The sequence below is a fragment of the Calonectris borealis genome, chromosome 26 (assembly GCF_964195595.1).
Source record: "Calonectris borealis chromosome 26, bCalBor7.hap1.2, whole genome shotgun sequence".
NCBI classification, from domain to species: domain Eukaryota; kingdom Metazoa; phylum Chordata; class Aves; order Procellariiformes; family Procellariidae; genus Calonectris; species Calonectris borealis.
In genome coordinates, this window is record NC_134337.1 from 2,721,468 (window position 1) to 2,746,113 (window position 24,646).

At 67.8% G+C, this 24,646-nt stretch overlaps 4 protein-coding genes across 4 annotated transcripts; 3 read left to right on the forward strand and 1 right to left on the reverse strand.

Moving 5' to 3' along the window:
* Positions 1 to 747: 747 nt before the first annotated feature.
* On the forward strand, positions 748 to 9,308 carry AMPD2 (adenosine monophosphate deaminase 2). The gene is made up of 18 exons (XM_075174006.1): positions 748 to 1,109; positions 3,028 to 3,158; positions 3,383 to 3,513; positions 3,810 to 3,878; positions 4,521 to 4,632; positions 4,728 to 4,914; positions 5,008 to 5,149; positions 5,281 to 5,370; positions 5,615 to 5,744; positions 5,833 to 6,027; positions 6,214 to 6,345; positions 6,448 to 6,611; positions 6,747 to 6,873; positions 6,999 to 7,162; positions 7,258 to 7,378; positions 7,462 to 7,635; positions 7,860 to 7,970; positions 8,084 to 9,308. Exons 1-18 carry the CDS (start codon positions 1,040 to 1,042, stop codon positions 8,297 to 8,299), a joined length of 2,466 nt encoding a protein of 821 aa, XP_075030107.1. The 5' UTR covers positions 748 to 1,039; the 3' UTR covers positions 8,300 to 9,308.
* Positions 9,309 to 9,601: 293 nt separating this feature from the next.
* GSTM4 (glutathione S-transferase mu 4) lies at positions 9,602 to 17,341 on the forward strand. The gene is made up of 15 exons (XM_075174049.1): positions 9,602 to 9,703; positions 9,832 to 9,907; positions 10,289 to 10,353; positions 10,445 to 10,526; positions 10,608 to 10,708; positions 10,940 to 11,035; positions 11,122 to 11,232; positions 12,727 to 12,818; positions 15,461 to 15,536; positions 15,630 to 15,694; positions 15,769 to 15,850; positions 16,455 to 16,555; positions 16,674 to 16,769; positions 16,861 to 16,971; positions 17,101 to 17,341. Exons 1-11 carry the CDS (start codon positions 9,668 to 9,670, stop codon positions 15,800 to 15,802), a joined length of 834 nt encoding a protein of 277 aa, XP_075030150.1. The 5' UTR covers positions 9,602 to 9,667; the 3' UTR covers positions 15,803 to 15,850; positions 16,455 to 16,555; positions 16,674 to 16,769; positions 16,861 to 16,971; positions 17,101 to 17,341.
* On the forward strand, positions 15,820 to 17,196 carry LOC142093101 (glutathione S-transferase Mu 5-like). The gene is made up of 5 exons (XM_075173973.1): positions 15,820 to 15,850; positions 16,455 to 16,555; positions 16,674 to 16,769; positions 16,861 to 16,971; positions 17,101 to 17,196. The coding sequence occupies exons 1-5, from the start codon at positions 15,820 to 15,822 to the stop codon at positions 17,194 to 17,196; spliced, it is 435 nt and encodes a 144-aa protein (XP_075030074.1).
* Positions 17,342 to 17,867: 526 nt separating the features above from the next.
* EPS8L3 (EPS8 signaling adaptor L3) lies at positions 17,868 to 23,854 on the reverse strand. Its single transcript, XM_075174018.1, is given in 17 exon segments — positions 17,868 to 18,250; positions 18,347 to 18,479; positions 18,591 to 18,670; positions 18,779 to 18,901; positions 19,043 to 19,139; positions 19,225 to 19,443; positions 19,553 to 19,701; positions 19,851 to 19,925; positions 20,580 to 20,644; positions 20,736 to 20,847; positions 20,927 to 21,221; positions 21,708 to 21,784; positions 21,872 to 22,021; positions 23,213 to 23,368; positions 23,486 to 23,550; positions 23,634 to 23,707; positions 23,814 to 23,854. Coding segments are annotated over 17 exon segments (1,929 nt in total). The 3' UTR covers positions 17,868 to 18,232.
* Positions 23,855 to 24,646: the final 792 nt, after the last annotated feature.

Below are 24,646 nucleotides of genomic sequence, written 5' to 3' on the forward strand. Positions count from 1 at the left end.
GTGTAGGGGGGTGATGGACTGTGTCGGGGGGCACAGCACCCACCCTGGGGAGGGGCATGCCCATCGAGGGGGTGCAGCGCCCAACCGGGGGTATGGAGCTGTGGCTGGGGCGGGGTGGTACCCCGACTCTGACGGGGATGATGTCTATCTTGGGGGCGGGGGGTGGCACCCTGTCTTGGGGGGGGCACAATGCCCATATCGGGGGGGGCGCATGGCACCCCGTCTTGGGGGGGGGGCAATGCCTGTCTTGGGGGGGCACAATGCCCATCTCGGGGGTGTATAGCACCCTGTCTTGGGGGGGCAATGCCCATATCGGGGTGGCACCCTATCTTGGGGGGGCAATGCCTGTCTTGGGGGGGGCACAATGCCCATCTCGGGTGGGGGTACCCTGCGTTGGCGGTGCCGCTGCCGTTTTGGGGGGGGTCCAATACCACCTCTCGGGGGGGGTGATACCCCCTTCTTGGGGGGGGGGTTACGACGCCTGCCCGGGGGGCCCACGGCTGTCCCCGGTGGGGCGGGGGGGAGCTCAGCACCGCATCCCCGCGGCGCACAGCACCCGTCTCGGGGCGACCTCCCCCCCCCCCAGCGCCGCAGCGGGGCTGGTTGCTCCGACAACCTTCCTCCTCCTCCTCCTCCTCCTCCACATCCTCCTCCCGCCCCATCCTCTTCCTCGGCCCGGCTTCCGGCCTGGCTCCGCCGGGGACTTTGGTCCAGCCCCGGGTTTCCTGCATCAATCATCAACCAGGGGAGGGAGCGGCAGCCATCGCTCGGCCCTGCCGCCCTGCTGCCGTAAGAGTCCCCGCCGGGGCCCCCGGGGCCCCCGCCGCCACCCCCGCCACCCAACCCCACCATCACCGCCAACCCCGCTACCGTCACCACCATCGCCAACCCCCGCCATCGCCAACCCAGCCCCGCCATCGCCAACCCCGCCGCCACCATCGCCAACCCCGCCGCCACCATCGCCAACCCCGCCGCCACCATCGCCACCACCGCCAACCTCGCCATCGCCAACCCCGCCACCGGCACCCCAGGAGCCGCCATGTCCTCGGCCACCCCGGCCAAGTACCCCTTCAAGAAGCGGGGCAGCCTGCAGGCCCCCAGCCCCGCAGGTGAGCCCCCTCCCCACCACCGCCATGGCTGGGGCTGACACCCACCCCCCCCCTCCCCGGCTCCCACAGCCCGGTAGGGTCCCGGTAACCCACGGGGTGGTCCAGGCCACTGGTCACGCCAAGCCCCGGGGGGGGGGTGGGTGATGCTAGAGTGGGGGGGGGCTGTCTATGTTGGGGGGGGGTGGGGGGGGAAAGGTGCTGGGTTGCTGCTTGGGGGTGCTTTGGGATGGCGCGCCCATCACCGTGGCGTCTGGGCTGCTCAGCGGGCGTTCCTGCCGTGGGGGGCTGAGGGGTGTGCTAGTGGTTTTGGGGTGTCGTGTGTGTGTGTGTGTCCCCCCACGGCAGCGTGGGGTGGGGGGGCCTCTGCGGCGGAGCGGTGGCGCAGCGGGTGGTGTGTGCTGGGGAGGAGGAGGAGGAGGAGGGGGGGGAATACTGGGGCTGGGGGGGTGCGGGGGGGTGGGACCCCCACGGGGGGGTTGGGGTGCTGGTGTGGGGGGGGCGGCTTTATGTGTCATCCCGTGGGTGGTCTCGGCTGGCAGCGTGGCACTGGGTGCTCGTGGGGGTCTGGTGGCAGGGGGTGACGGTGGCAGGGGGTGACGGTGGCACGGGGTGATGGTGGCACCCGGCTGGTGGGGGGCTCAGGGTGCTACCAGGGCTGCTCTCGGCCGTGGGTGGCACAGGGTGGCAGGTGTGTCCCGGGTGGGTGGCACAGGGTGATGGGCATGTCCCAGTGGCACAGGGCACCCTGGGCGTCACTGTGCATCAGCCGTGCCCTGGGTGACGTATTGCCGGGCACATCCCGGGTGACACCGGCTGCCACCGCTGCCCAGCGAGGGTGGGCACCCACTGCGGGTGGGCACCCACAGGTACCTCCGTGGTGGGGAAACTGAGGCAGGGGAGAGGGCGGCTCCGGCTGAAACGCTGTGGCATGGGGGTGTGCAAGGGGGGTGCCGGGCAGTGAAGCACCCCCTGCCCGCCAAGTCGTGCCTCAGTTTCCCCACCCCAGATCTTAGCAATGAGCGGGGGGGGGGGCTGGTCCCCAGCCACCCCATTCCAGTTTGGGTGATGCGGGGAGGATGCGCTATGGGGGCAAATGGGGTGGGGTGCCAGGACGCCTGGGTTCGCCCCCCAGGCTGTGCTGGGTGGGTGGGGGGGCTCTTACTGGTGGTCCCAGTTTAACCAGTGGGGCCTGATTTCCAGTGCCCACCCCCTCCCAGCCAGGTCTATGGTTTGGCAATGAGGGTGGTGGGTGCAGGGGGGGCAGTGGAGGGTGCTGACACCCGCTGGGGTCCCTTGACACTGGGGGGGTGCTGGGGGGAGCCAAGTTGGGTTGTCCCCCCCTCCCCGCAGCATCCCCTCCCTCCCCCACGCTGCACGGGTGGGGGGGGGGGAGGCCCAGGCAACCCCCCCGGCCCGGCGGCTCCAGCGCAGGTGGGGGGGATCGGGGCGATGGGGTTTGTTTGCTGGTTTGGGGGTGCCCCCCCCGTGGTGGTGCCTTTTGTGCTGGATGGGGGGGGCAGGAGGATGGACGGGGGGGGCAGCACTGGCGCTGTGGGGGGGGAAACAGGGATGGGAGGGGTGGATGGAGCAGCCTGCCCGAGAGAAGGGGAGGGAGGGGGGTGTGATGGGGGGGACCCCAGCGTCCGTCCCCACCCTCCCCATGCTGGGGGAGAGGAGGGTTGCTGCCCCCCACCCCCGAGCCCCTCGTTCACTAGCGCTGCTGGCTTGTTACACCCCCCGATGAGGCCAGCACCCCCCCCAGTGCACCGGGGGGGGGTGGGGGGTGGGTCCCCTCCTGCCCTTGAGCTGCCTCAGTTTCCCCATCACCGCTGTGAGGACCAGGATCCCAGTTCCGGGGGGGGGGGGAGCTGTGGAGAAGCCGGGCCCCCCCCAGCTCACGCTGTACCGGTGTCTGCAGAGTTGCGGGGGGGGCCGGGGTCCCGGCCCCTGCAGTCGGCGCGTTCCCTGCCGGGGACCCCCCATTGCCTGAAACATTTCCCTGTCGACCTGCGCACCTCCATGGACGGCAAATACAAGGAAATCGCGGAGGTGGGTCCCGTGCACCGAGTTCGCCAGGTCTCAGGGGTGTTTGGGGGGGGCTCACCTCCATCCTTCCCCCTCCCATCCTCTCCCACCCCCTCCCCCAAACCCTCCTCCCCCCCTCCAGCCTTTCCAGCTTAGCTAGGGAAGAGACCCTCCCCCTGCGGGCCGGTCCCCTCCCAACGCCGCGGGCTGAGACCGGGCACAGCTCGTGACAGGGATGATCCGGGCAGGAGCTGTTCTGCCGCTCGCTGGCCGAGAGCGAGATGCGGACGGCGCCCTACGAGTTCCCGGAGGAGAGCCCCATCGAGCAGCTGGAGGAGCGGCGGCAGCGCCTCGAACGCCAGATCAGCCAGGACGTCAAGTAAGCCGGGGAGGGGGGTCGTGTCCCCCCACCCCCCCTCCATGGAACGGGATCCCCGCACCCACCCCGGGTGCCTCGGGGGGGGGAGGCTGTCGGTCCTCTGTGCCAGCTCTGTGTCCTCTCTCCCGTGGGTGTTACGCTTGGTGTCCCCTTTTTAATTTATTTTTTTCTGGTTTCTGTGTGGTTTTGGTTGTTTTTCGGCATTAACGGGGTGTTTTCTCTCCCCGGCCCCTCTCTCCCCCCCCCCCCCTTGTCCTGGCTGTCCCCCCCCCCCACCGCTGCCTGCTTGTCCCCAGACTTGAGCCCGACATTTTGCTCAGAGCCAAACAGGACTTCTTGAAAATTGACAGTGCCGCGGACTTACAGTGAGTGTCCGGCTCGGTGCCACCGGCCGGGGACACGGCGGGAGGGTATCGGGGACCCCCCCGGCCCCGCTCTGACCCGACTCCCCCCGTCCCCCCCCCCCCCCCCCCACCGCTCCCCCAAACACGGAGCCGAAAGGTCCCAGCTTGGCCACTCTCGCTGGCACTGAAGGGGTTAATGCACCCAGGGGTGGGGGGTTCAGGGGGAGCTGGGGGGGGGCCCAGCCCCGCTGGTGGCACAGGGTCCCAGCCTGGCCCTGTCACCCCCCCCCCCCGGATGGGGGGGGTCCGATGCTGCGTCTCCTCCTCCCTCCTGTCTCCGCTTGGGAGTTGTCTCTGTCACGAGTTATTTCGTTCTCTGTCCTCCCCCCCCCCCCCCCCCCACTTTTCGTTGTGCTCGTGTGGGGCTGGGGGAACGTGTCTAGGGTGGGGGGCAATGCCACCACCAACGGGGACATGGGTGGCACCCACCTACCCGAACCTGGTAGTGGCATCCTTGGGGACAACGTCACCCTCCTGCCCCCCCCCGGGGCTGGATGCAGTCGCCAGGGTGGGCGCTGGTGCTGCTCCCCGGGGGGAGGTGGGGACGCGGGGACGGGGATGAGCCGTGTCCTCGTCTCACCAGCCACCGTCTGTCCTCCACAGGCTCTTGAAGGAGCAGAACGAGGACCTGGTGGACCATGTCCCCAAGGAGCGGGAGGTGCTGCTGGAGCGGGAGTTCCAGCGGGTCACCATCTCCGGGGAGGAGAAGTGTGGGGTGAGCCTCCCCCCACCCACCGGGGCTGGGTCAGGGTCTTCAGGGTGTCAACCCCCACCTTGGAGTTGGTTTATTTTGGTGGTTTCCCTGCCCAGGTGCCCTTCACGGACCTTCTGGATGCGGCCAAGAGCGTGGTGAAGGCCTTGTTCCTCCGGGAGAAGTACATGGGGTTGTCACTGCAGAGCTTCTGCAAAACCACCGCCCGGTACCTGCAGGAGCTCTCCGAGAAACCCCTGGAGACCCGCGGCTACGAGGAGGTGCCCGAGACCCCCGTGGCCGCCGGTGAGCATGGGGTGGTGGGGTCCTCACGTTGGGATGGGGTGCTGGGGGAACGGTCCGATGATGCACGTCTCCTTGGGTGTCTCCCGGTCGCAGATGCCCCCGTGCACCCCCCGTTCGCGGAGCAGCACCCCTACGAGACGTGGGACCCCCAGACCATGCCGGCTGATCTGGGCTTTGGGTTGAAGATGGTGGACGGCGTGGTGCACGTCTACACCAAGCAGGACCTCACCGACAAGTGAGTCGCGGGGCCAGGGGGGACAATCGCTCACTGGTGTGATGAGTTTGTTGGGGGGCTGCGGTGGGGGGACAAGGGGAGTCTGCTGGACCCTGTCGCCGCATGTGACCCACCTCTGTCCCCTCCCTCAGGACCACGGAGCTGGACCTGCCGTACCCCGACCTGCAGGAGTTCATTGCCGACATGAATTTCCTCATGGCTTTGATCATCAACGGGCCCATGTAAGGAGAAGGGTCCCACCATGGAGGTGTCTTGGGGGGTTCCCACCATGGGGGTATCTTGGGAGGGACGGGACACAGAACCTTGGGGACAGCACCAGAGGACATGGTGGTGGCTATGACACCATGCACGGGGAGTCCAAGAGTCCAGAGCCGCGTCCCCTCGTCCTGGTGGGCACCAGCCTTATGGGGCTGGATGTTCTCCCTCTTCTCCCCTAAACTGACGCCCCCTCCCCACCTCGGGCAGCAAATCCTTCTGCTACCGCCGGCTGCAGTACCTCAGCTCCAAGTTCCAGATGCACGTGCTGCTCAACGAGATGAAGGAGCTGGCGGCCCAGAAGAAGGTTCCCCACCGTGACTTCTACAACATCCGCAAGGTACCCACCAGCTCGTGGTGAGGGGTTCTGGTTTGACCGGGGAGCACTTGGAGGCTCTCGGGGCTGAGCATCTCCTCCGGCCGTGCAGGTGGACACCCACATCCACGCCTCGTCCTGCATGAACCAGAAGCATCTCCTGCGCTTCATCAAGCGGGCCATGAAGAAGCACCTGGATGAAATTGTCCACGTGGAGAAGGGCAAGGAGCAGACGCTCAAGGAGGTCTTCGAGACGATGAACCTCACCGCCTACGACCTGAGCGTGGACACGCTGGATGTCCACGCGGTACGGGGGACACCCCTAAATCCTGGAGACGAGCAAGGCCCCCAACTCATCTCTGGCTGGGGTGGGGGATCTCCTCCGGGGGTTGTCCCAGGGTGGGATGGGGGGTGCCGGGGGCTCTGGTTAGGGATGTCGTGGTGGCTCTGGGGTGACGAGGGGTCTCAGCTCACATCTGCGTCCCCCTGCCAGGACCGCAACACCTTCCATCGCTTCGACAAGTTCAACGCCAAGTACAACCCCATCGGCGAGTCCATCCTGCGGGAGATCTTCATCAAGACGGACAACCGCGTCTCGGGGAAGTACTTCGCCCACATCATCAAGGTGAGCAGCCCTGATGGGTGACCTTCTGATGCCCATGGTGGCAATGCCACCCACGTCCCCCTTTCCGGTGGCCGAGGGGTGACACTTGCCCCTCCCCGGCAGGAGGTGATGTCCGACCTGGAGGAGAGCAAGTACCAGAACGCCGAGCTGCGGCTCTCCATCTACGGCCGTTCCCGGGACGAGTGGGACAAGCTGGCCCGCTGGGCCGTCAACCACCGCGTCCACTCCAACAACGTCCGCTGGCTCGTGCAGGTGCCCCGACTCTTGTGAGTAACGGGGTGGGGGGCAGATACCCTCAACCGGGACCATGTCCTGGGTGGGGACACCAAGGACACCCCACTGATGGCTGGGATGGGGTGAGATGGGACAGCTGGCTCTGAGCGGGGTCTGTCCCTCTGTAGTGATGTCTACCGGACGAAGAAGCAGTTGGCCAACTTCCAGGAGATGCTGGAGAACATCTTCCTGCCCCTCTACGAGGCCACCGTCCACCCTGCCCAACACCCGGAGCTGCACCTCTTCCTGGAGCACGTGAGCACCACATCCTCCTCCCGGGGAGGGATGGGGGACATGGGTGACACCCGCAACCCCCAGCTTGAGGGCTGGGGTAGATCTCCTGGTGGAGGGGTGACCATCTAGGGTTGTCTCTCCCGCAGGTGGATGGCTTCGACAGTGTGGATGATGAATCCAAACCAGAACATCACATCTTCAACCTGGACAGCCCTTTGCCGGGCAACTGGGTGGAGGAGGACAACCCACCCTACTCCTACTACCTGTACTACATGTACGCCAACATGACGGTGCTCAACCACCTCCGACGGTAAGGACACCTCGGGGTCCCCGGCATCTTCTGGGGAGGTCTCGGGGTGGGGTGGGGGGGGGTGTCAGATGCTGACGGTCGACCCCACGTTGCAGGAAGCGAGGCTTCCACACCTTCGTCCTGCGCCCGCACTGCGGCGAGGCCGGCCCCATCCATCACCTCGTCTCGGGCTTCATGGTCTCGGAGAACATCTCCCACGGTTTGCTGCTCCGCAAGGTGAGCGGGGCTGGGGGTGCCCGCAGGGGCCGGGTGCGGGGCTGGGACCCCCCCCCCCCCTCAACCCCGCTGTGCCCCCCCAGGCCCCCGTCCTGCAGTACCTCTACTACCTGGCGCAGATCGGCATCGCCATGTCCCCGCTGAGCAACAACAGCCTCTTCCTCAGCTACCACCGCAACCCCCTCCCCGAGTACCTCTCGCGGGGGCTCATGGTCTCCCTCTCCACCGACGACCCCCTCCAGTTCCACTTCACCAAGGTGAGCGGTTGTGGGCGGGGGTCATGGGCCATCGACCCCCCCAAAACCAGCTACAGGGTGGCCACCAGCCAAGCCACGGTGATGGGATGGGGTTGGTGGTGGCCAGGAGCAAGGTGATGCCAACGGGCTCTGGAGGATGCTGGTGGTCCGGAGAGGGTGGGGACCCCCATCCTCTCTGGGGGGTGGCCCATGGGTGGGTGCTGAGGCTGTGTCCCCCCCTCCAGGAGCCGCTGATGGAGGAGTACAGCATCGCCACCCAGGTCTGGAAGCTCAGCTCCTGCGACATGTGCGAGCTGGCCCGCAACAGCGTCCTGATGAGCGGCTTCTCCCACAAGGTACCGCGGTTCCCATCCCACCGGGACCCCCGAACACCCAGCGACGAGTCCCGCCGGCAGCACCCAAAGGTGCAAGGCAGCTGTGGGAGCTTCTCTCTTCCTCTTCTCCCCAGGTGAAGAGCTACTGGTTGGGTCCCCACTACCTGAAAGAGGGTCCGGAGGGCAATGACATCCGTCGCACCAACGTCCCCGACATCCGCGTGAGCTACCGCTTCGAGACGCTGTGCCAGGAGCTGACCCTCATCACGCAGGCGGTGCAGACCGAGGAGCTGGAGACCATCCAGGAGGAGGACGCTCTCACCATCACCTCCACCCTGGGCACCCACTGATTCCCCATCTCGGGGCTCTTGTCCCCGATTCCCGCCGGGGACCCTTCTGTCACCACCCCCGCATCCTTCCAGGGCTTCGCCGCCGTCCCCCTCCTGCTACCTCCCGCCCTGGGAAGGGGACGCTCCCCACTGCTGGCCCCAGCGCCCTGCCGGTGCCACCGTGGGGGGTTGGGGTTTGCTGGGTTCTCTCCGTTTCTTGGGTTTTTTGGGGTTTTGTTTTTTTTTTTTTGTCTTTTTTTGTTGTTTTATTTTTTTTAAACTGGTGTCTCCTTGCTGGGTTGGTTCCTTCTGGGCTTGGTGGCACAGGGACAAGGAGGTGACATGGGTGCGGGCACCGCCAGGGGGGCCTGGCTTCACCTCCCAGGCTCGGGACGTGGTGACAGTTTGGGGGACGTCGGTACCGGGCGTGGGGACGTTGTGAGGGGACCCAGCCCAGCAGCAGGGCCCAGGTCCTGATGCTTTTTAATTGCCCACCCCTCTCTCCGTCCGCTTTCTCGCCCCCGGGGACATGGGGACAAGCCAAGCAGCACCCCAGGGACCCAAACCCGGGCTCTCGGCACCCCCAGGCTCCTCTCGCACCCTCCCACGGCGATGCCACATCGGTGGGGATGCCACATCGGTGGGGATGCCACATTGGTGGGGATCCGGTGGCCCAGGGGACCCCCTCCTCCCCCTGGCTGGAGGGGATGGTGCCGGGTGGAGGATGCTCCATCCTCCTCATCACCGCAGGGAGGAAGGCAAAGGGACCGGGGTGACGCCTGTCCCCGTCCCCAATGCTCCCAGGAGCTGTTTGTGGCCCGGATCGGGCCAGAGGGGGCTTCTCCCTTCCCGGTGGGGCGTTACCCCGTCCCTGCGTCCCCCCCACCCCGGTCCTGCCTCCCCCTGCCACCCGGAACCAGTGGCCGACGCTCCCAGGAAAACGTGACGGCGAGTACAAAACAAAACAAAACAAAACAAAAGTTAAAAAAAAAAACCAACCAAGCATGAAAAATAAAGTATTTAAGTAAAATAGTTCGATTAAGCGTGGGGGGGGTGGAGGTATTGCGGCCTCAGGGGGAAACTGAGGCAGCAAGAGGGTGGCCCCACAGATTGCCACCATAGGGTGGGTTCCCCCCGCCCCCCCGTGGCTTGGCTTTGGGGATGGGGGGGTCCCCAAAGTGATGGGGGTGCCGGGTACGGGATCCCGAGCGGCGGGTGGCAGCCCCAGCGCTGGCCCCACGGCTGGCGGGACGCCCTGGCACCCTGCCTGCACCCGGTCACGCGAGTGGGGAGGGGAAAGGGGAGGGTGCTGGGGGCGGGGGGGGGGGGCTCAGCCCCTCTGTCCCTGTCCCCGTCCGTGTCCCCACAGAGCTGGAGCTGGGTGCCACCATGGTGGTCACGTTGGGGTACTGGGACATCCGTGGGGTGAGTGGGGGGGGAGGTGGGGGGGTCCCATCGCTGGGGTCCCACGCTTGGGGGGATCCCGGGTGGGTGGGGAGAGCAGGGGGGGGGTGTTGATGGGTGCCGAAAGGTGGGTGCCGTGTCCCCCCCAGTTGGCCCACGCCATCCGCCTGCTGCTGGAGTACACGGAGACCCCCTACCAGGAGAGGCGGTACCGCCCCGGCCCAGGTGAGGGGGGCAAGCGGGGTGTCCCCCCCCCGCCCCCGGGACCCTCCTCACCCCGGTTCGTGCTGCGTCAGAAACTCCCCGTTTCGCAGGGCGGAAGCGCAGCCTCTCCTCTTGCCCCCCCCATCCTCCTCCTGCCAGGTTTGGGGGGGCCCCCTCTGTGCTCCCCCCCCCCGCCCCGGACCTTGGCCTCCGCTCAATGTCCTCCTTTATCTGCCCACGGAGGGTGCCCGGCGTGGGGGGGGGTGGGACGCGTGGCTGCTCCTGGGGCAGAGTGGGGACCCCCCCCCACTGCGCACACCACCCCCCCCCCCTGAATTTGCGGTGAGCGGGGACGGGGGGGTGCAGGGGAGCCCCCCCCGACTCTCTGCCCCCCCCCCTCAGCCCCTGACTTCGACCCGAGCGACTGGACCAGCGAGAAGGAGAAACTGGGTCTCGACTTTCCCAACGTGGGTGATAGCTGGGGAATGGGGGTAGGGGGGTTGGGGGGGGGGCTGGGGGTGCTGACCCCCCCCCATGGCACCCCCCCCCCCCTTCCAGCTACCCTACCTCATCGACGGCCCCACCAAGCTGACGCAGAGCAACGCCATCCTGCGCTACATCGCCCGCCAGCACAACATGGGTGAGGGGGGGGGAGGTGGAGGGGGGGGTGGGGGGTGTCCCCCCCCCACCGTGGGGGGGCTGATGTCTCCCCATCCCGCAGGCGGTGAGACGGAGGAGGAGATGCTGCGCGTGGACGTGCTGGAGAACCAGATCATGGATTTGCGGATGAGCTTCGCCCGGCTGTGCTACAACCCCGATTTCGTGAGTACCCCCATGGGGGGGGGGGGACAGACACCCCCCCATCCCCCCCCCCCCACCCCGAGGGTCTTGTCCCCAAACATGGGGACAAGAAGAATCAAGCCACGGGGGGTGCGTTGGGGTGCACCCTTTGCCTGGCTGCAGTCAGGGGGTGATGCCACTGGGTGCTGGGGGGGTGGGTTGGGGGGGGGAGCAGCCCCTACCCCAGCTTTGTGTGTCCCCCCCCCGGTGCAGGAGAAGCTGAAGCCGGCGTACCTGGAGCAGCTCCCGGGGAAGCTGCGGGAGCTGTCGCGGTTCCTGGGCTCCCGGCCGTGGTTTGCAGGGGAGAAGGTAGGTGGGGGGTGCTGGGGGTTTTGGGGGGGGGGGTGTCCCGGTGAGGGCTGACCCCCCCTGTCACCCCCCCACCCCCCTCCCAGCTCACCTTCGTGGACTTCGTGGCGTACGACGTGCTGGACCAGCACCGCATGTTCGTCCCCGAGTGCCCCGAGCTGCAGGGCAACCTGGGCCGGTTCCTGCAGCGCTTCGAGGTGAGCGGGGACGCGGGGGGGACACCCCCATGTCACCGGCCCTGTCCCCGGCACCCTGGGGTCCCTGGCACCATCCCCAACACCCCCATGCCCCCAGCCCCAACCCCATCCCCGACACCTTGGTATCCCTGTCCCCATCCCTGACACCTCGGTGTCCCTGTCCCCATCCCCCACACCCCAGTGTCCCCATCCCTGACACCCCAGTGTCTCTGTCCCCATCCCTGACACCCCGGTGTCCCCATCCCTGACACCCCAGTGTCTCTGTTCCCATCCCCAACACCCTGGTGTCCCCATCCCTGACACCCCAGTGTCTCTGTTCCCATCCCCAACACCCCGGTGTCCCTATCCCCATCCCCAACACCCGCTGTCCCCATCCCTGACACCCCAGTGTCTCTGTCCCCATCCCTGACACCCTGGTGTCCCCATCCCTGACACCCCAGTGTCCCTGTCCCCATCCCTGACACCCCAGTGTCCCCATCCCCGACACCCCGCTGTCCCCATCCTTGACACCCCGCTGTCCCCATCCCTGACACCCCAGTGTCCCTGTCCCCATCCCTGACAGCCCGCTGTCCCCATCCCTGACACCCCAGTGTCCCTGTCCCCATCCCTGACAGCCCGCTGTCCCCATCCCTGATACCCCAGTGTCCCTGTCCCCATCCCGGACACCCCAGTGTCCCCATCCCTGACATCCCAGTGTCTCTGTCCCCATCCCTGACACCCCGGTGTCCCCATCCCTGATACCCCAGTGTCCCTGTCCCCATCCCTGACACCCCGGTGTCCCCATCCCCGATACCCCAGTGTCCCTGTCCCCATCCCCGACACCCCAGTGTCCCCATCCCTGACACCCCGGTGTCCCTATCCCCATCCCCAACACCCGCTGTCCCCATCCCTGACACCCCAGTGTCTCTGTCCCCATCCCTGACACCCCGGTGTCCCCATCCCTGACACCCCAGTGTCCCTGTCCCCATCCCTGACACCCCAGTGTCCCCATCCCTGACACCCCGCTGTCCCCATCCCTGACACCCTAGTGTCTCTGTCCCCATCCCTGACACCCCGCTGTCCCCATCCCTGACACCCCAGTGTCCCTGTCCCCATCCCCGACACCCCGGTGTCCCCATCCCCGACATCCCAGTGTCTCTGTCCCCATCCTCGACACCCCGCTGTCCCCATCCCCGACACCCCGGTGTCCCTGTCCCCATCTCCGACACCCCAGTGTCCCCATCCCTGACACCCCAGTGTCTCTGTTCCCATCCCCAACACCCCGGTGTCCCTGTCCCCATCCCCGACACCCCGGTGTCCCCATCCCTGACACCCCAGTGTCTCTGTTCCCATCCCCAATACCCTGGTGTCCCTGTCCCCATCCCCAACACCCGCTGTCCCCATCCCTGACACCCCAGTGTCCCTGTCCCCATCCCTGACACCCTGGTGTCCCCATCCCTGACACCCCACTGTCCCCCCCCGACACCCCGCTGTCCCTGTCCCCCTCCCGGACAGGCGCTGGAGAAGATCTCTGCCTACATGCAGTCGGGGCGCTTCATGAAGACCCCCATTTTCTGGCGCACGGCGCAGTGGTGCAACACCAAGGAGTGAGCGGGGGGGTCCCCGCACCCCCCGCACCCCCCGCCTCGCCCCCAGCCCCCTCCCCTGCAGAATAAATCGGGGAGGGGGGTGCCCCCTTGTCCAGCTGCCTCGTGGGGTGCATCGAGCTGCCGTGGGACCGCGAGGGTGCTGGGAAGGGTGGGGGCTGTGGGGACCCCCCCATTTTGTGGGGGTGACTCCTGGGGGGGTAACAGAGGAGGGGGCTATTGGACCCTCCTGCACCTCAGGATGGGGGGAAGCCATTCCCCCATGCCCCCCCCGCAGGATAAGGGGGACCCCCCGTGGAGACTGCGGGGTCCAAGGGGGACCCCATGCCCCCCCAGGGTAACGAGACCCCCATGCAGCTTAGGGGGGTGAAAGGGGGGACCCCCATGCAGCTTGAGGGGGGGTCACAGGGGGACCCATGCCCCCCAGGATAAGGGGGTCCCTATGTAGACAGGTGGACCTGTGCTCCCCAAAACCAGGGGGACCCCCATGCACACTGTGGGTCCCAAGGGGGGGCCATGCCCCTCAGGATAAGGGGGGGCCCACATGCATCTTGGAGGGGGTGCAAGGGGAGGAGGCCCGTGCCCCCCCAGCATAAGGGGGCTCCCCTACAGACTGGGGGGATGCGTGCTCCCCAAAGAGAGGGGGGGATCCCCATGCAGGTTGGGGGGGGGCAGGAACGCAAAGGGGGACACCCATGAGCCCCCAGGGTAAGGAGGACCCCCATGGGGATTGGGGAGGGGTGCAAGGGGGGGCCACCCATGAGCCCCCCAGGATAAGGGGTACCCCCATGGAGCTTGGGGGGTGCAAGGGGGGGCCACCCATGAGCCCCCAGGATAAGGGGGACCCCCATGGAGCTTACGGGGATGCAAGGGGGGGGCACCCATGCACCCTCAGGATAAGGGGTCCCCCAGAGAACTTGGGGGGGTGCAAGGGGGGAACACACAGGAGCCCCCAGGATAAGGGGTCCCCCAGAGAGCTTGGGGGGTGCAAGGGGGGGACACCCATGCACCCCCAGGATAAGGGGGACCCCCATGGAGATTGGGGGGGGTGCAAGGGGGGGCCACCCATGAGCCCGCAGGATAAGGGGGACCCCCATGGAGATTGGGGGGTGCAAGGGGGGGCCACCCATGAGCCCCCAGGATAAGGGGGACCCCCATGGAGCTTGGGGGGTGCAAGCGGGGGCCACCCATGAGCCCCCAGGATAAGGGGGACCCCCATGGAGATTGGGGGGGGTGCAAGGGGGGGCCACTCATGAGCCCCCAGGATAAGGGGGACCCCCATGGAGATTGGAGGGGGGTGCAAAGGTCCCATGAGCCCCCAGGATAAGGGGGACCCCCATGGAGATTGGGGGGTGCAAGGGGGACACACACCCATGAGCCCCCAGATTAACGGTTGTCCCCAATGCAAACGGGGGGCCCCGTACCCCCACCCTGGACGCGGGGGGGGGGGGGACACCCCCCTTCTCCAGCCGCACCTAGGCCCGTGTCCCTTTAAGATACCCCCCCGCCGCGTTAAGCCCCGCCCCCGGGGAAGGGGCGGGGCGAGGCCGCCTTTGGGGGGGATCACGCGGAGTGGGGGGGGCAGAGCGATCGGCGCGCGCGGCCATGGCGGTCTTGGGCTACTGGGACATCCGCGGCGTGAGTGGGCGGGGGGCTGCACCCCCCACCCGGGGGGCCCTTCTCCTGGGGGGTGCAGCGGCCTGACCCCCCCTTACCCCTCCCAGCTCTGCATGGGGGTCCCCCTGGTCTTGGGGGGGGTCTGTGGGGGGTCCCCCTGGTCTTGGGGGGGGGTCTGTGGGGGTCCCCTTGGTCTTGGGGGGGTCTGTGGGGGTCCCCCTGCTCTTGGGGGGGGTTTGTGGGGGCCCCCTTGGTCTTGGAGGGGCTCTGTGGGGCTCCCCCTGCTCTTTGGGGGGCTCTGTGGGGGTCCCTCTGCTCTTTGGGGGGCTCTGTGGGGATCCTCTTGGTCTTTGGGGGGTGTCTGTGGGGCTCCCCCTGCTCTTGGGGGGTGTCTGTGGGGCTCCCCCTGGTCTTGGGGGTGGCTGTGGGCGTCCCCCTGGTCTTGGGGAGGGCTGTGGGGATCTCCCTGGTCTTGGGGGGGTGTCTGTGAGGCTCCCCCTTGGTCTTGGGGGGCTCTGTGGGGGTCCCTCTGCTCTTGGGGGGGCTCTGTGGGGATCCCCTTGGTCTTGGGGGGGGTCTGTGCGGCTCCCCCTGCTCTTTGGGGGATTCTGTGGGGGTCCCTCTGCTCTTGGGGGGGCTCTGTGGGGCTCCCCCTGCTCTTGGGGGGTGTCTGTAGGGGTCCCCCTGCACGTGGTGGTGGGGTGTCTGTGGGGGTCCCCTTGGTCTTGGGGGGCTCTTTGGGGGTCCCCTTGCTCTTTGGGGGGCTCTGTGGGGGTCCCCTTCATCTTGAGGGGGGTCTGTGGGGGTCCCCCTGCACGTGATGGGAGGGTTCGGGGTGCCCCCATTGCTTTTGGGGGCATCCAGTGGGTTGGAGGGACCCCCGTGCCTGCGCGGAGGGGGGTGGCTGGGTCTACTGGGTTGGGGGTGCGGCTCGCCCTCCTCCATGCCTCAGTTTCCCCATGGCAGGGTTGGGGGGGGAAATTTTGGGGGGGGGGTGTCTCACTGATCCCTGCTCCCCCCCCCAGCTCGCCCACGCCATCCGCCTGCTCCTGGAGTACACCGAGACACCCTACGAGGACAAGCTCTACAGCTGCGGGGAAGGTGAGGGGGGGCCCGGGGGGTCCCCACGCCACCCTCAAGGTCTCTGGCTTTTGGGGTGTCACCCAACAACCCCCCCCCCCTTCCTCTTTCCAGCTCCCGACTACGACAAGAGCCAATGGATCAACGAGAAGGAGAAACTGGGGCTGGACTTCCCCAACGTAGGTGGTCTCGAGCTGGGGGGTGGTTATGGGGTGGGTGCCCTGGTGGCCCCATGCCTTGATGTCCCCTCCAGCTCCCTTACTTCATTGATGGCACCACCAAGCTGACGCAGAGCAACGCCATCATGCGCTACATCGCCCGCAAGCACAAGATGTGTGAGTGCTGGAGTTGGGCTGGGCTTGGGCTTGGGCTTGGGGTTGGGCTGGGCTTGGGGTTGGGCTGGGCTTGGGGTTGGGCTGGGCTTGGGCTTGGGCTTGGGCTTGGGGCTGGGCTTGGGGCTGGGCTTGGGGCTGGGCTTGGGGTTGGGCTGGGCTTGGGGCTGGGGCTGGGCTTGGGCTTGGGCTGGGGCTGGGCTTGGGCTTGGGCTTGGGCTTGGGCTTGGGGCTGGGCTTGGGCTTGGGGCTGGGCTTGGGCTTGGGGCTGGGCTTGGGGCTGGGCTTGGGGCTGGGCTTGGGGCTGGGCTTGGGGTTGGGCTTGAGCTTGGGCTTGGGGTTGGGCTTGAGCTTGGGCTTGGGGTTGGGCTTGAGCTTGGGCTTGGGTTGGGCTTGAGCTTGGGCTTGGGTTGGGCTTGAGCTTGGGGTTGGGTTGGGTTTTGGATTGGGGTTGGGTTGGGTTTTGGATTGGGGTTGGGGTTGAGCTTGGAGTTATTTGGGCTTGGGTTTGGAATAGACTTGGGCTTGGGGTTGGAGTTGGGCTTGGGTTGGGGTTAGGTTAGGTTGGGGGACCCCCCCCCGTCGCTGATGTCTCCCCATCCCGCAGGCGGTGAGACGGAGGAGGAGATCCTCCGCGTGGACATGCTGGAGAACCAGATCATGGATTTCCGCATGAGCCTGGTGATGGTCTGCTACAACCCCGACTTCGTGAGTGTCCCTGTGCTGCGGGGTTGGGTGACCACACCCATGCATCGGGGACCCCCCGTTGGGGAAGGTGGGGGGACCGGGGTGCCCAGCCTCACCGCTCCACCCCTTCCTCCTGCAGGAGAAGCTCAAACCGGGCTACCTGGAGCAGCTCCCGGGGAAGCTGAAGCTCTTCTCCAACTTCCTGGGGGACCGAAAGTGGTTTGCAGGGGAGAAGGTACCACTGGGACCCCGGAGGGTGGCAGCGGGGGCTGGGGAGGGGGTTTGTCCCCACGTTGGTCCTCACCGTGTCCTCCCGCTGTCCCCAGCTCACCTTCGTGGACTTCCTCATGTTCGACGTGCTGGAGCAGAACCGCATCTTCGAGCCCAAGTGCCTGGAGCCCTTCAAGAACCTCAAGGACTTCATGGATCGCTTTGGGGTGAGCTGGGCCACCCTGGGCATCACCTTCTCCTGTTCCCCCGGGGAAGGACCTCGGCCCCCGAGGGCACCCAGGGGTGGGGGGGTGCCCTGGTGGGACGGGACCCTGACGCTCCCCTTGCCCCCGCAGGCCCTGGAGAAGGTGGCTGCCTACATGAAGTCCAGCCGCTTCCTGAAGATGCCCATCAACAACAAGATGGCCAAGTGGGGCAACAAGAAGGAGTAGGAGAGGCCCAGCGTGGGACGAGGGGAACCGAGGGGAGGGGGGGGGGGGTCCTGACCTGACCCCCCCCAGCACCCTCCATCGTGGGGTGGGGTGGGTACCGCTGGCGTGAAGCCCCCCAACATAATAAAGTGCTTTAGATGTGGCACCCTGAGCCCCCCCTGAGTGCTGCGGCATGGGGGGGTGCTGGGCTTGCCCCCCCCCCCAAGTGGGCATCACCACCACTCCGCCCCCCCCCCTCGCCTTGGCTGGGGTTTGGGGGGGGCGTGAGCTCAGCCCTGTGCTGTCCCCGGGGCCCCCCCACCTCGCTCCGTTGGGAAAGGGGGCCCTGGGCCCCCTCCTCGTTAGCGCATTCCCGCCCGCTAACGAGGCAGCGCTGGCAAAGGTGTGGGGGGGGCTTGGTGCCCTGCCACCCCCCACCCCACCCCGTGGCACAGAGGTGGGTGGGCTGGGGACAGCCCTGGCCCCTGGGCCCCTCGCTGCCACCACCCCCCCCACCCCGGAGACGAGGGGGCTGCCTGGGACGGGGACCCGGAGGTGTCCCTTGGGTGCTGCTGGGCAGGTCCCTGCTGGGGGGGTGGCATGCCGTGTCCCCCTCCCTGCCCTGTCCCTGTCCCCCCCCGTGGGGTGGCCCACAGGTGACACGGGGACCGGGGTGCCCCCCAGACCCCGGTGCTGTCACTCTCTTTATTTTCCACAGCAGTCGCTTTACATTTTGTGGGGTGCACACACATTTCACGGTGCCCACCCCGGGGGGGGCTGCCTGCCCCCCCACTTTGCTGCGGGGGATCCGGCAGCACATCTCTTCGGGGTGGGGGTCCCCAAGAGCCCTCCGGTGCGGTGGGGGGGGGTCCCAGCAGCCTTGCATCACCGGTGGCTTTGAGGGGGACGTGTCCCCTAAACCCCAAGGAGTGGGGGACCAGGTGGGATGGGGGGTGTGGGGTGCCCCCCCACGACCCCCCCTCCCCCGAGTCCGGCAGTTCCCCGGGGTGCTCCGCCGGGATGGGGACAGCAGGGGACAGGGTGCCAGCTCGCTGGCTCAATCCCTGGGGCTCATCTGCAGAGAAAGGGAAGGGAGAAGGATTGGGGGGGGGGGTGATGGTGGGGGAGCCCCGGGGTGGGGTCGTGGGGCGGGGAGGGGGGGGTCCCTCACCCCCAGGGACATCCTGACGGAGGAGAGCTTGAAGAGGACCCGCCGCCATTCCTCGGGGCAGACGGCTCGCAGCTCCGCCGGGCTCATCTGCAGCAGCTGCTGCCCCGTCAGCACCCCCAGGCACCGCACCGTGCTGCCGACGGACGGACGGACGGACAGGGAGGGGTGAGCAGGGCTTGGGCCCCCCCAAAATGGAGCCACACGGGTTTAGGGGGGGGGGGGGGGGGCTCAAGGGACCACCTACATCCTCGAGAAGGCCTTGTCCTTCAGCCAGGCTGTCACCTCCGCCGGCGAGGAGTCGGGGTGCAGGTTGGGGGGGCTGGCCTGAAGCAGGGGATAAAGGAAGGGGACAGCGGGGTGGTCCCCTGTCACCCCTTCCTGGTGGCGGGGGGCGGGGGGGTACGGGGAGGGGAGGGGAGAGGGGACACCCACCTGGCTGGTGCTGTGGCCCCCCCCGTACCCCTGCCGCAGGGGCTCCAGGATGTTGCTGGGGACGTAGCCCTTCTCCCCCCGGCCGTCCCGCACCAGCCACCACTTCTTCTGCTGGTCCAGGACCTAAGGGGTGCGGTGACAAATGGGGGGGTAGCACCCTGCTGTCACCCCCTTCCAGGATCCCCAGCAGGCAGGGTGGGGGTCCCCCACTCCATCCTCCCCAAGGAGCATCCCTGGAGGTGGGGGGGACCCCCCGATTTCTACCTGCAGCGTGTCCCCCGTCCTGACGCTCAGCTCCTGGGGGTTCCTGCCCTGAAACTCGTACAGGGCTCGCACCAGCCCCTGGGCAGGGGAGGGGGCCCTGGAGATGGGGGGGGGGGGGGATGAGCATCCAGCCGGGGGCCAAATCCTGCCCCAGCCCTCAGCATCCGTGGAGGAGCACTTACCCTGGGCTGGGGTTGTCCCTCCGGCTGGTGGCCGGTGACTGTGTGGGGAGCAGAGAGAGGGGGGGGTGTTGAGAACGAGTTGGGGAAACTGAGGCAGGCAGCGGGATGTCCTGCCCGCCCCCCCCCCCATGCCGTACCTGTTCCAACGGAGGGGGCAGCCACCCGTCGGAGAAGACGGGGATGTAGCGGGGCACCAGCTTGCTGTTGGGGTACTCTGCCCTGCAACGGGCAGGGAGAAAGCCAAGGTGGGTGGTGTGACATCCCCACCCCAGGGTGGACCCCCCACCACCACCTTGGTGCTGGGGAGGGGGGGGGGCCCGGACCCCACCTGGTTTTGTTCCAGGTGATGCCGAGGGTCTTCCAGGTGCTGTAGTGGTCCTGGTTCAGGGTCTCCTCCAGCAGCTCCACCGCCTCCGGCACCAGTAGCGGTGCCTCCACGGCCAGGGCCAGACTGGTTCTGGGGCAGTGGTCCAGGACCTGCTCCAGGAGGGTGGGGGTGGAGCAGCACCCCCATACCTGGCCCCCTCCCCGCCCCCAGGTTGCAGAGGGGGGTGGTGGTGAGGGCTGCTCCCCACCCTGCTCACCCCTGGGTGGGGGGGTTGGGACCCGCTTTTGGGGGCACTCACGAAGGAGAGGGTCGTGAAGATGAGATGCAGCAGCTTGGAGGGGTCCGGCTCCCGCACGTGCCGGTGGGTCCTTCCCTGCGTGGAGGAGGGAAAGGGTGTCCCCACGCAGCCCCCCCCGTCCCCACGCAGCCCCCCCGTCCCCACGCAGCCCCCCCATCCCCATAGAGCCCCCCCCGTCCCCACGCAGCCCCCCCATCCCCACGCAGCCCCCCCATCCCCACGCAGCCCCCCCATCCCCACACAGCCCCCCCGTCCCCACGCAGCCCCCCCATCCCCATAGAGCCCCCCCCGTCCCCACGCAGCCCCCCCATCCCCACGCAGCCCCCCCATCCCCACACAGCCCTCCCCGTCCCCACGCAGCCCCCCCACCCCCATAGAGCCCCCCCGTCCCCACGCAGCCCCCCCCATCCCCACGCAGCCCCCCCGTCCCCACACAGGCCCCCCCGTCCCCACGCAGCCCCCCCGTCCCCACACAGGCCCCCCCGTCCCCACGCAGCCCCCCCCCGTCCCCACGCAGCCCCCCCGTCCCCACGCAGCCCCCCCATCCCCATAGAGCCCCCCCGTCCCCACGCAGTCCCCCCCGTCCCCACGCAGCCCCCCCATCTCTTCACAGCCCCCCTCCCGTCCCCACGCAGCCCCCCCCGTCCCCACGCAGCCCCCCCCAGCAGGCAGGGCCGTGCCAGGGGTGCCCAGGAGCCATGGGGTCACATCCAGCCCAACGGGACCTACCAGGAGGTTGAGGGCGTATTTCACCTTCTGGAAAAAGTCCGTGTAGTCATCCTTGGAGGGCAGAGCTGGAGGGGCAGAGAGGGGGGGGCTGGCACCGGGATGGCCCCCCCCGCCTCCCCGGACCCCCATCAACCCCCCCAGGGCACAGCTCCCCACTTTTGTTCTTCTTCTTCTTCTTCTTCAGGTTGGTGGTGCTGTCCGAGCCCAGGGCTGTCTTCAGCCGGATCACGAAGAGTTCCAAGTCGTTCAGCACGTGGTTGAGGACCTCCTGAGGGAGCAGGATGGGACCTGGTGGGTGCTGGTGGGGAGGACTGGGGTGTCCCCATCTGAGGTGGGATGGGACTTACAACATCTCGGTCCACGTTGGACATGACCTGGCCTGGGGGGTTGGTCCATGACATCTGCTGGGTGTCCTGCAAGCCTGGTGACAGCAGAGGGTCCCATCACCCTACTCCCAACCCCCTGGGGAAACTGAGGCACGCTGCAAACCCCACCCAAGACTCACTGTAGTGCGAGGAGGGCAGCCCACGCTGGGGGGGCGCGTGGATGTTGGACCTGGGGGTCTCTGCCCACTGCTCCGGGGCAGCGTAGGGACCCTGCCCGTATGGGGGGGCCGGGCTCGGCGGCACATCCAGGCTGCTCCTGGGCAAGGAGGGATGGGGAGGGGGGAGTTGAGGGGGAGGCTGAGCCTGGGGATGGGGTACGGGGTGGGGAGGGGGGGCGTCTGTGTCCGTGGGTATGGGGTAGGAAGGGGGGGGCTGAGCCCAAGGATGGGGTATGGGGGGGGGGACACTGAACTCAGGGATGGGGGAGAGGTATGGGAGGGTGGGTGGGGGGGTCTGTGCCCATGGGGGGGCTGAGGCCGTAGTGGGGGGTAGGAGGGGGACTGAGCCAGGAGCGGGGGTACTGGGGCAAAAGGGGGGGGTCCACCCCCCCAGGAGGCAGAAGGGGGTCTGCGGCCACAGGGAGGGCCCCTTTGGGGGACGTGGGGGCAGCGTAGGCTTATCCCCCACCCACAAGGAGACCCCCCCCCATAATTTGGGCGGGGAGGGCAGGTTTGGGGGAGCAGGCCTGGCTGTCCCCAGGGGTGGGGGGTGTGGGGGGGCGAAGAACCACGTCCCCCCTTACCTGCGCCCATGTTGACTCCTCTGCTCCTCCTTCCACTGCTTCACCAGCTTCTCCAAGCTGCTCTTCAGCACCTCCGCCTGGCAGGGACCCACCACCATCAACCCCCCCCCCCATCGCGGGGTGCTGCCCCCCACCCCCCCCCAAACCCCCCAATCAGGGCTCACCCCCGGATGCTGGCACTGGAAGAGCAGGACGCTGGTCCCCGGGGTGCTCTGCTCCTCCACGCCGACGGCCAGCACCGAGTCGTAGGCACCCACGTCCAGCGCGGCCCAGCACCCCTGCACGCTGCCCAGCGGGTAAGCGTCCAGCTCCTCCTGGCCGGGGGGGGGGGGGAAACGGGGTGCTCAGCCCCCCCCTCCCCCCCAGAATGGCCCTTAGGGGTAAAGGGCTAAGGGGGTGCAAGGGTTATAGGGGGGCTAGGGCATGGGGGGGTTGGAGGGGTGGGGGGGTGGAAGGGTTAATGGGGGTGGTGGGGTTATGGGGTGGCATAGGGGGAATGGTAGGATTTTGGGGGGGCTGAGTCTGGGGGGGAGTGTCATGGGGTAGGGTTATGGGTGCCAGCTTGTAGGGGTGCAAGGGTTGGGGGGGGTGGCAGGGGTATAGGGGGTGCCAGGGTTATAGGGGTGCAAGGTTGGGGGGGTAGCAGGGGTATAGGGGGTGCCAGGGTTATAGGGGTGCCAGGGTTATAGGGGTGCAAGGTTGGGGGGGTAGCAGGGGTATAGGGGGTGCCAGGGTTATAGGGGTGCAAGGGTTATAGGGGTGCAAGAGTTGGGGGGGTAGCAGGGGTATAGGGGGTGCCAGGGTTATAGGGGTGCAAGGTTGGGGGGGTAGCAGGGGTATAGGGGGTGCCAGGGTTATAGGGGTGCCAGGGTTATAGGGGTGCAAGGTTGGGGGGGGTAGCAGGGGTATAGGGGGTGCAAGGGTTATAGGGGTGCCAGGGTTATAGGGGTGCAAGGTTGGGGGGGGTAGCAGGGGTATAGGGGGTGCAAGGTTGGGGGGGGTAGCAGGGGTATAGGGGGTGCCAGTGTTATGGGGGTGCAAGGTTGTAGTCAGTGCCAGGGCCAAGGGGGTGCCAGGCTTATAGAGGTGGGGGGGTGCCAGGATTATGGGGGTGCGATAGCGGAGGGAATACCGGCGTTGTGGGGGTTGAGGGTCCAGGGCAGCGTCATGGCCAAGGTGGGTGCTATGGTCAGTTGGGTGCTAGGGCTGGGGGTGCAGGGTGGGTGCCAGGGCTGAGGGGCGTTGAGAGGCTGATGTGCATGCCGGGGTGAAGGGGGGTACCAGGATTAATGGGGTGCCGTGGCTGGAGCGGGTGTTAGGGCTAAGGGGGTGCAAGGGCCATTGCGGGGGGGATGCCAGGCTTATGGGGGTGCAGGGGGTGCCCCAGCTGGGGGAGCACTAGATTTCTGGGGGTGCTGAGTCCAGAGTGGGTGCCATGGCCAAGCTGGGTACCAGGGCCAGGGGGTGCCAGACTTGGGGGGGGGGGTGTGCCATGGGGGGTGTACCTTGCTCTCCACATCCCTCAGCACCAATTCCTGGTCCTTGACTTGCAGGATGAGATCCTGCCCCCAGACCCTTCCCTGAGCTTCCAGCACCTTCAGGCGCGCCAGGCAGTCATGGGTGCTGCGGACGTCCCTCTCCAGGCGCACCGTGAGCAGGTGCTGGGGGGGGACACGGCAGCGGGTGGCACCGGTGTCCTGCTGCCACCCCGTGCTCTGCAAACCGGGGGCACTCTGGCAAGATTGCGGGGGGCTTGGGGTGGTTTGGGGGTCTCCTACCTCGACGTGATGCTGGAAATGGCTTTGGGGCTTGAGCAGGGTCTGGCCGTAGTCCTTGCGCTGGTCTGCGGGGACCAGCGGGGTCAGGGGACGGGGACAGGTTGGGGATGGGAGCAGGGGGGGTTTTGGGGTGCAACCATTAACTCACTGTAGATGCTTTTCCCGCTGGGGCGGGCGAAGCTGTTGGAGCGTAGGAGCAACGCGCTGTCGTCGTATTCGCTCCTGGACGGACGGACAGACGGACCTTCCTGTCCTGCATGGTCCCCTCTCCCCACCCAGCCCTTGGGGGTCCCCAGGGTGGGGACACCCCACCCCGCTGGGTACTCACTGGGACGGGGGTTGGCTCCAGCGGCCGAAGGGGTCTCCCATCTTGCCGGAGGCAGCGGGGGCAGCTCGATCCTGCGATGGCGTTCTGGGCTGGGCACGGTCCCCACCTCACCCCCAGTGTGTCCCCAACCACCCGGGGCCCCCCCTCTGCCATCCACACCCCCCCCCCCAGGAGGGTGGCATCGCCCTGGTCCCCAGCAGGACCCCCCTGCCCACCCATCCCCAACCATCCTGCCCCATCCCAGCCCCCCGGGGTTCACCCAGCAGCCGGAATCAACCCCCCCATAGATGGGGTCCCTTTCCTGGGGGACACTGGGGGTGCCCCTGCTCACCCCAATCCCAGTGCCGCCAGCTCGGCCGCCCGGGCTGGAAGTGCGCAGCGAAGGGTGGCACGGACGAGGCCTTGACGTCAGCACCGCACCCGCCTGCTCTTTGCCCCATGGCATCCGCTTCAAGGCGAGGCGGGGGGGACGGGGAGGGGGGACGACAACCATCGGGCACAGCTGCCACCACCCCGCTCGCCCTGGGCTGCCAACCCTGTGGCAGGGCTCGCTCGCCTCGGGGGCACCCAGGTGGGACTGCAGGGTGCCCCCCCACCCTAAGCGCAGCCTGGTCATGTCCCCCCCCCCCCACCCGGGGCTGAGCCTTGGTGACATCCCTCGATGGCAGCACCCAACAGACCTCTGTGCCCGTGCCCAGCGAGTAACCCCGGGCTCACCCCGAAACTGGGAAAACCCATCCAGGGTGGTGGCAGCAGGGTCACTGTCCCCAGTGCCATGGGGTCACCCCTGCAGGGTCCCCTTTGCAGGATCCGGCCCTCAGCACCCCCAGGAG

What these genes read in the sequence shown, in the direction of transcription:
- AMPD2 (XM_075174006.1), top strand. Translation starts at nt 1,040, where the DNA reads ATGTCCTCGGCCACCCCGGCCAAGTACCCCTTCAAGAAGCGGGGCAGC. An exon ending in GCAGGCCCCCAGCCCCGCAG is followed by an intron (nt 1,110 to 3,027) that starts GTGAGCCCCCTC and finishes CGGTGTCTGCAG; the next exon opens with AGTTGCGGGGGGGGCCGGGG. An exon ending in CGAGACCCCCGTGGCCGCCG is followed by an intron (nt 4,915 to 5,007) that starts GTGAGCATGGGG and finishes TCCCGGTCGCAG; the next exon opens with ATGCCCCCGTGCACCCCCCG.
- GSTM4 (XM_075174049.1), top strand. Translation starts at nt 9,668, where the DNA reads ATGGTGGTCACGTTGGGGTACTGGGACATCCGTGGG. An exon ending in GGTTCCTGCAGCGCTTCGAG is followed by an intron (nt 11,233 to 12,726) that starts GTGAGCGGGGAC and finishes CCTCCCGGACAG; the next exon opens with GCGCTGGAGAAGATCTCTGC. An exon ending in CAGTGGTGCAACACCAAGGA is followed by an intron (nt 12,819 to 15,460) that starts GTGAGCGGGGGG and finishes TCCCCCCCCCAG; the next exon opens with CTCGCCCACGCCATCCGCCT.
- LOC142093101 (XM_075173973.1), top strand. Translation starts at nt 15,820, where the DNA reads ATGCGCTACATCGCCCGCAAGCACAAGATGT. An exon ending in CGCCCGCAAGCACAAGATGT is followed by an intron (nt 15,851 to 16,454) that starts GTGAGTGCTGGA and finishes CCCATCCCGCAG; the next exon opens with GCGGTGAGACGGAGGAGGAG. An exon ending in ACTTCATGGATCGCTTTGGG is followed by an intron (nt 16,972 to 17,100) that starts GTGAGCTGGGCC and finishes TTGCCCCCGCAG; the next exon opens with GCCCTGGAGAAGGTGGCTGC.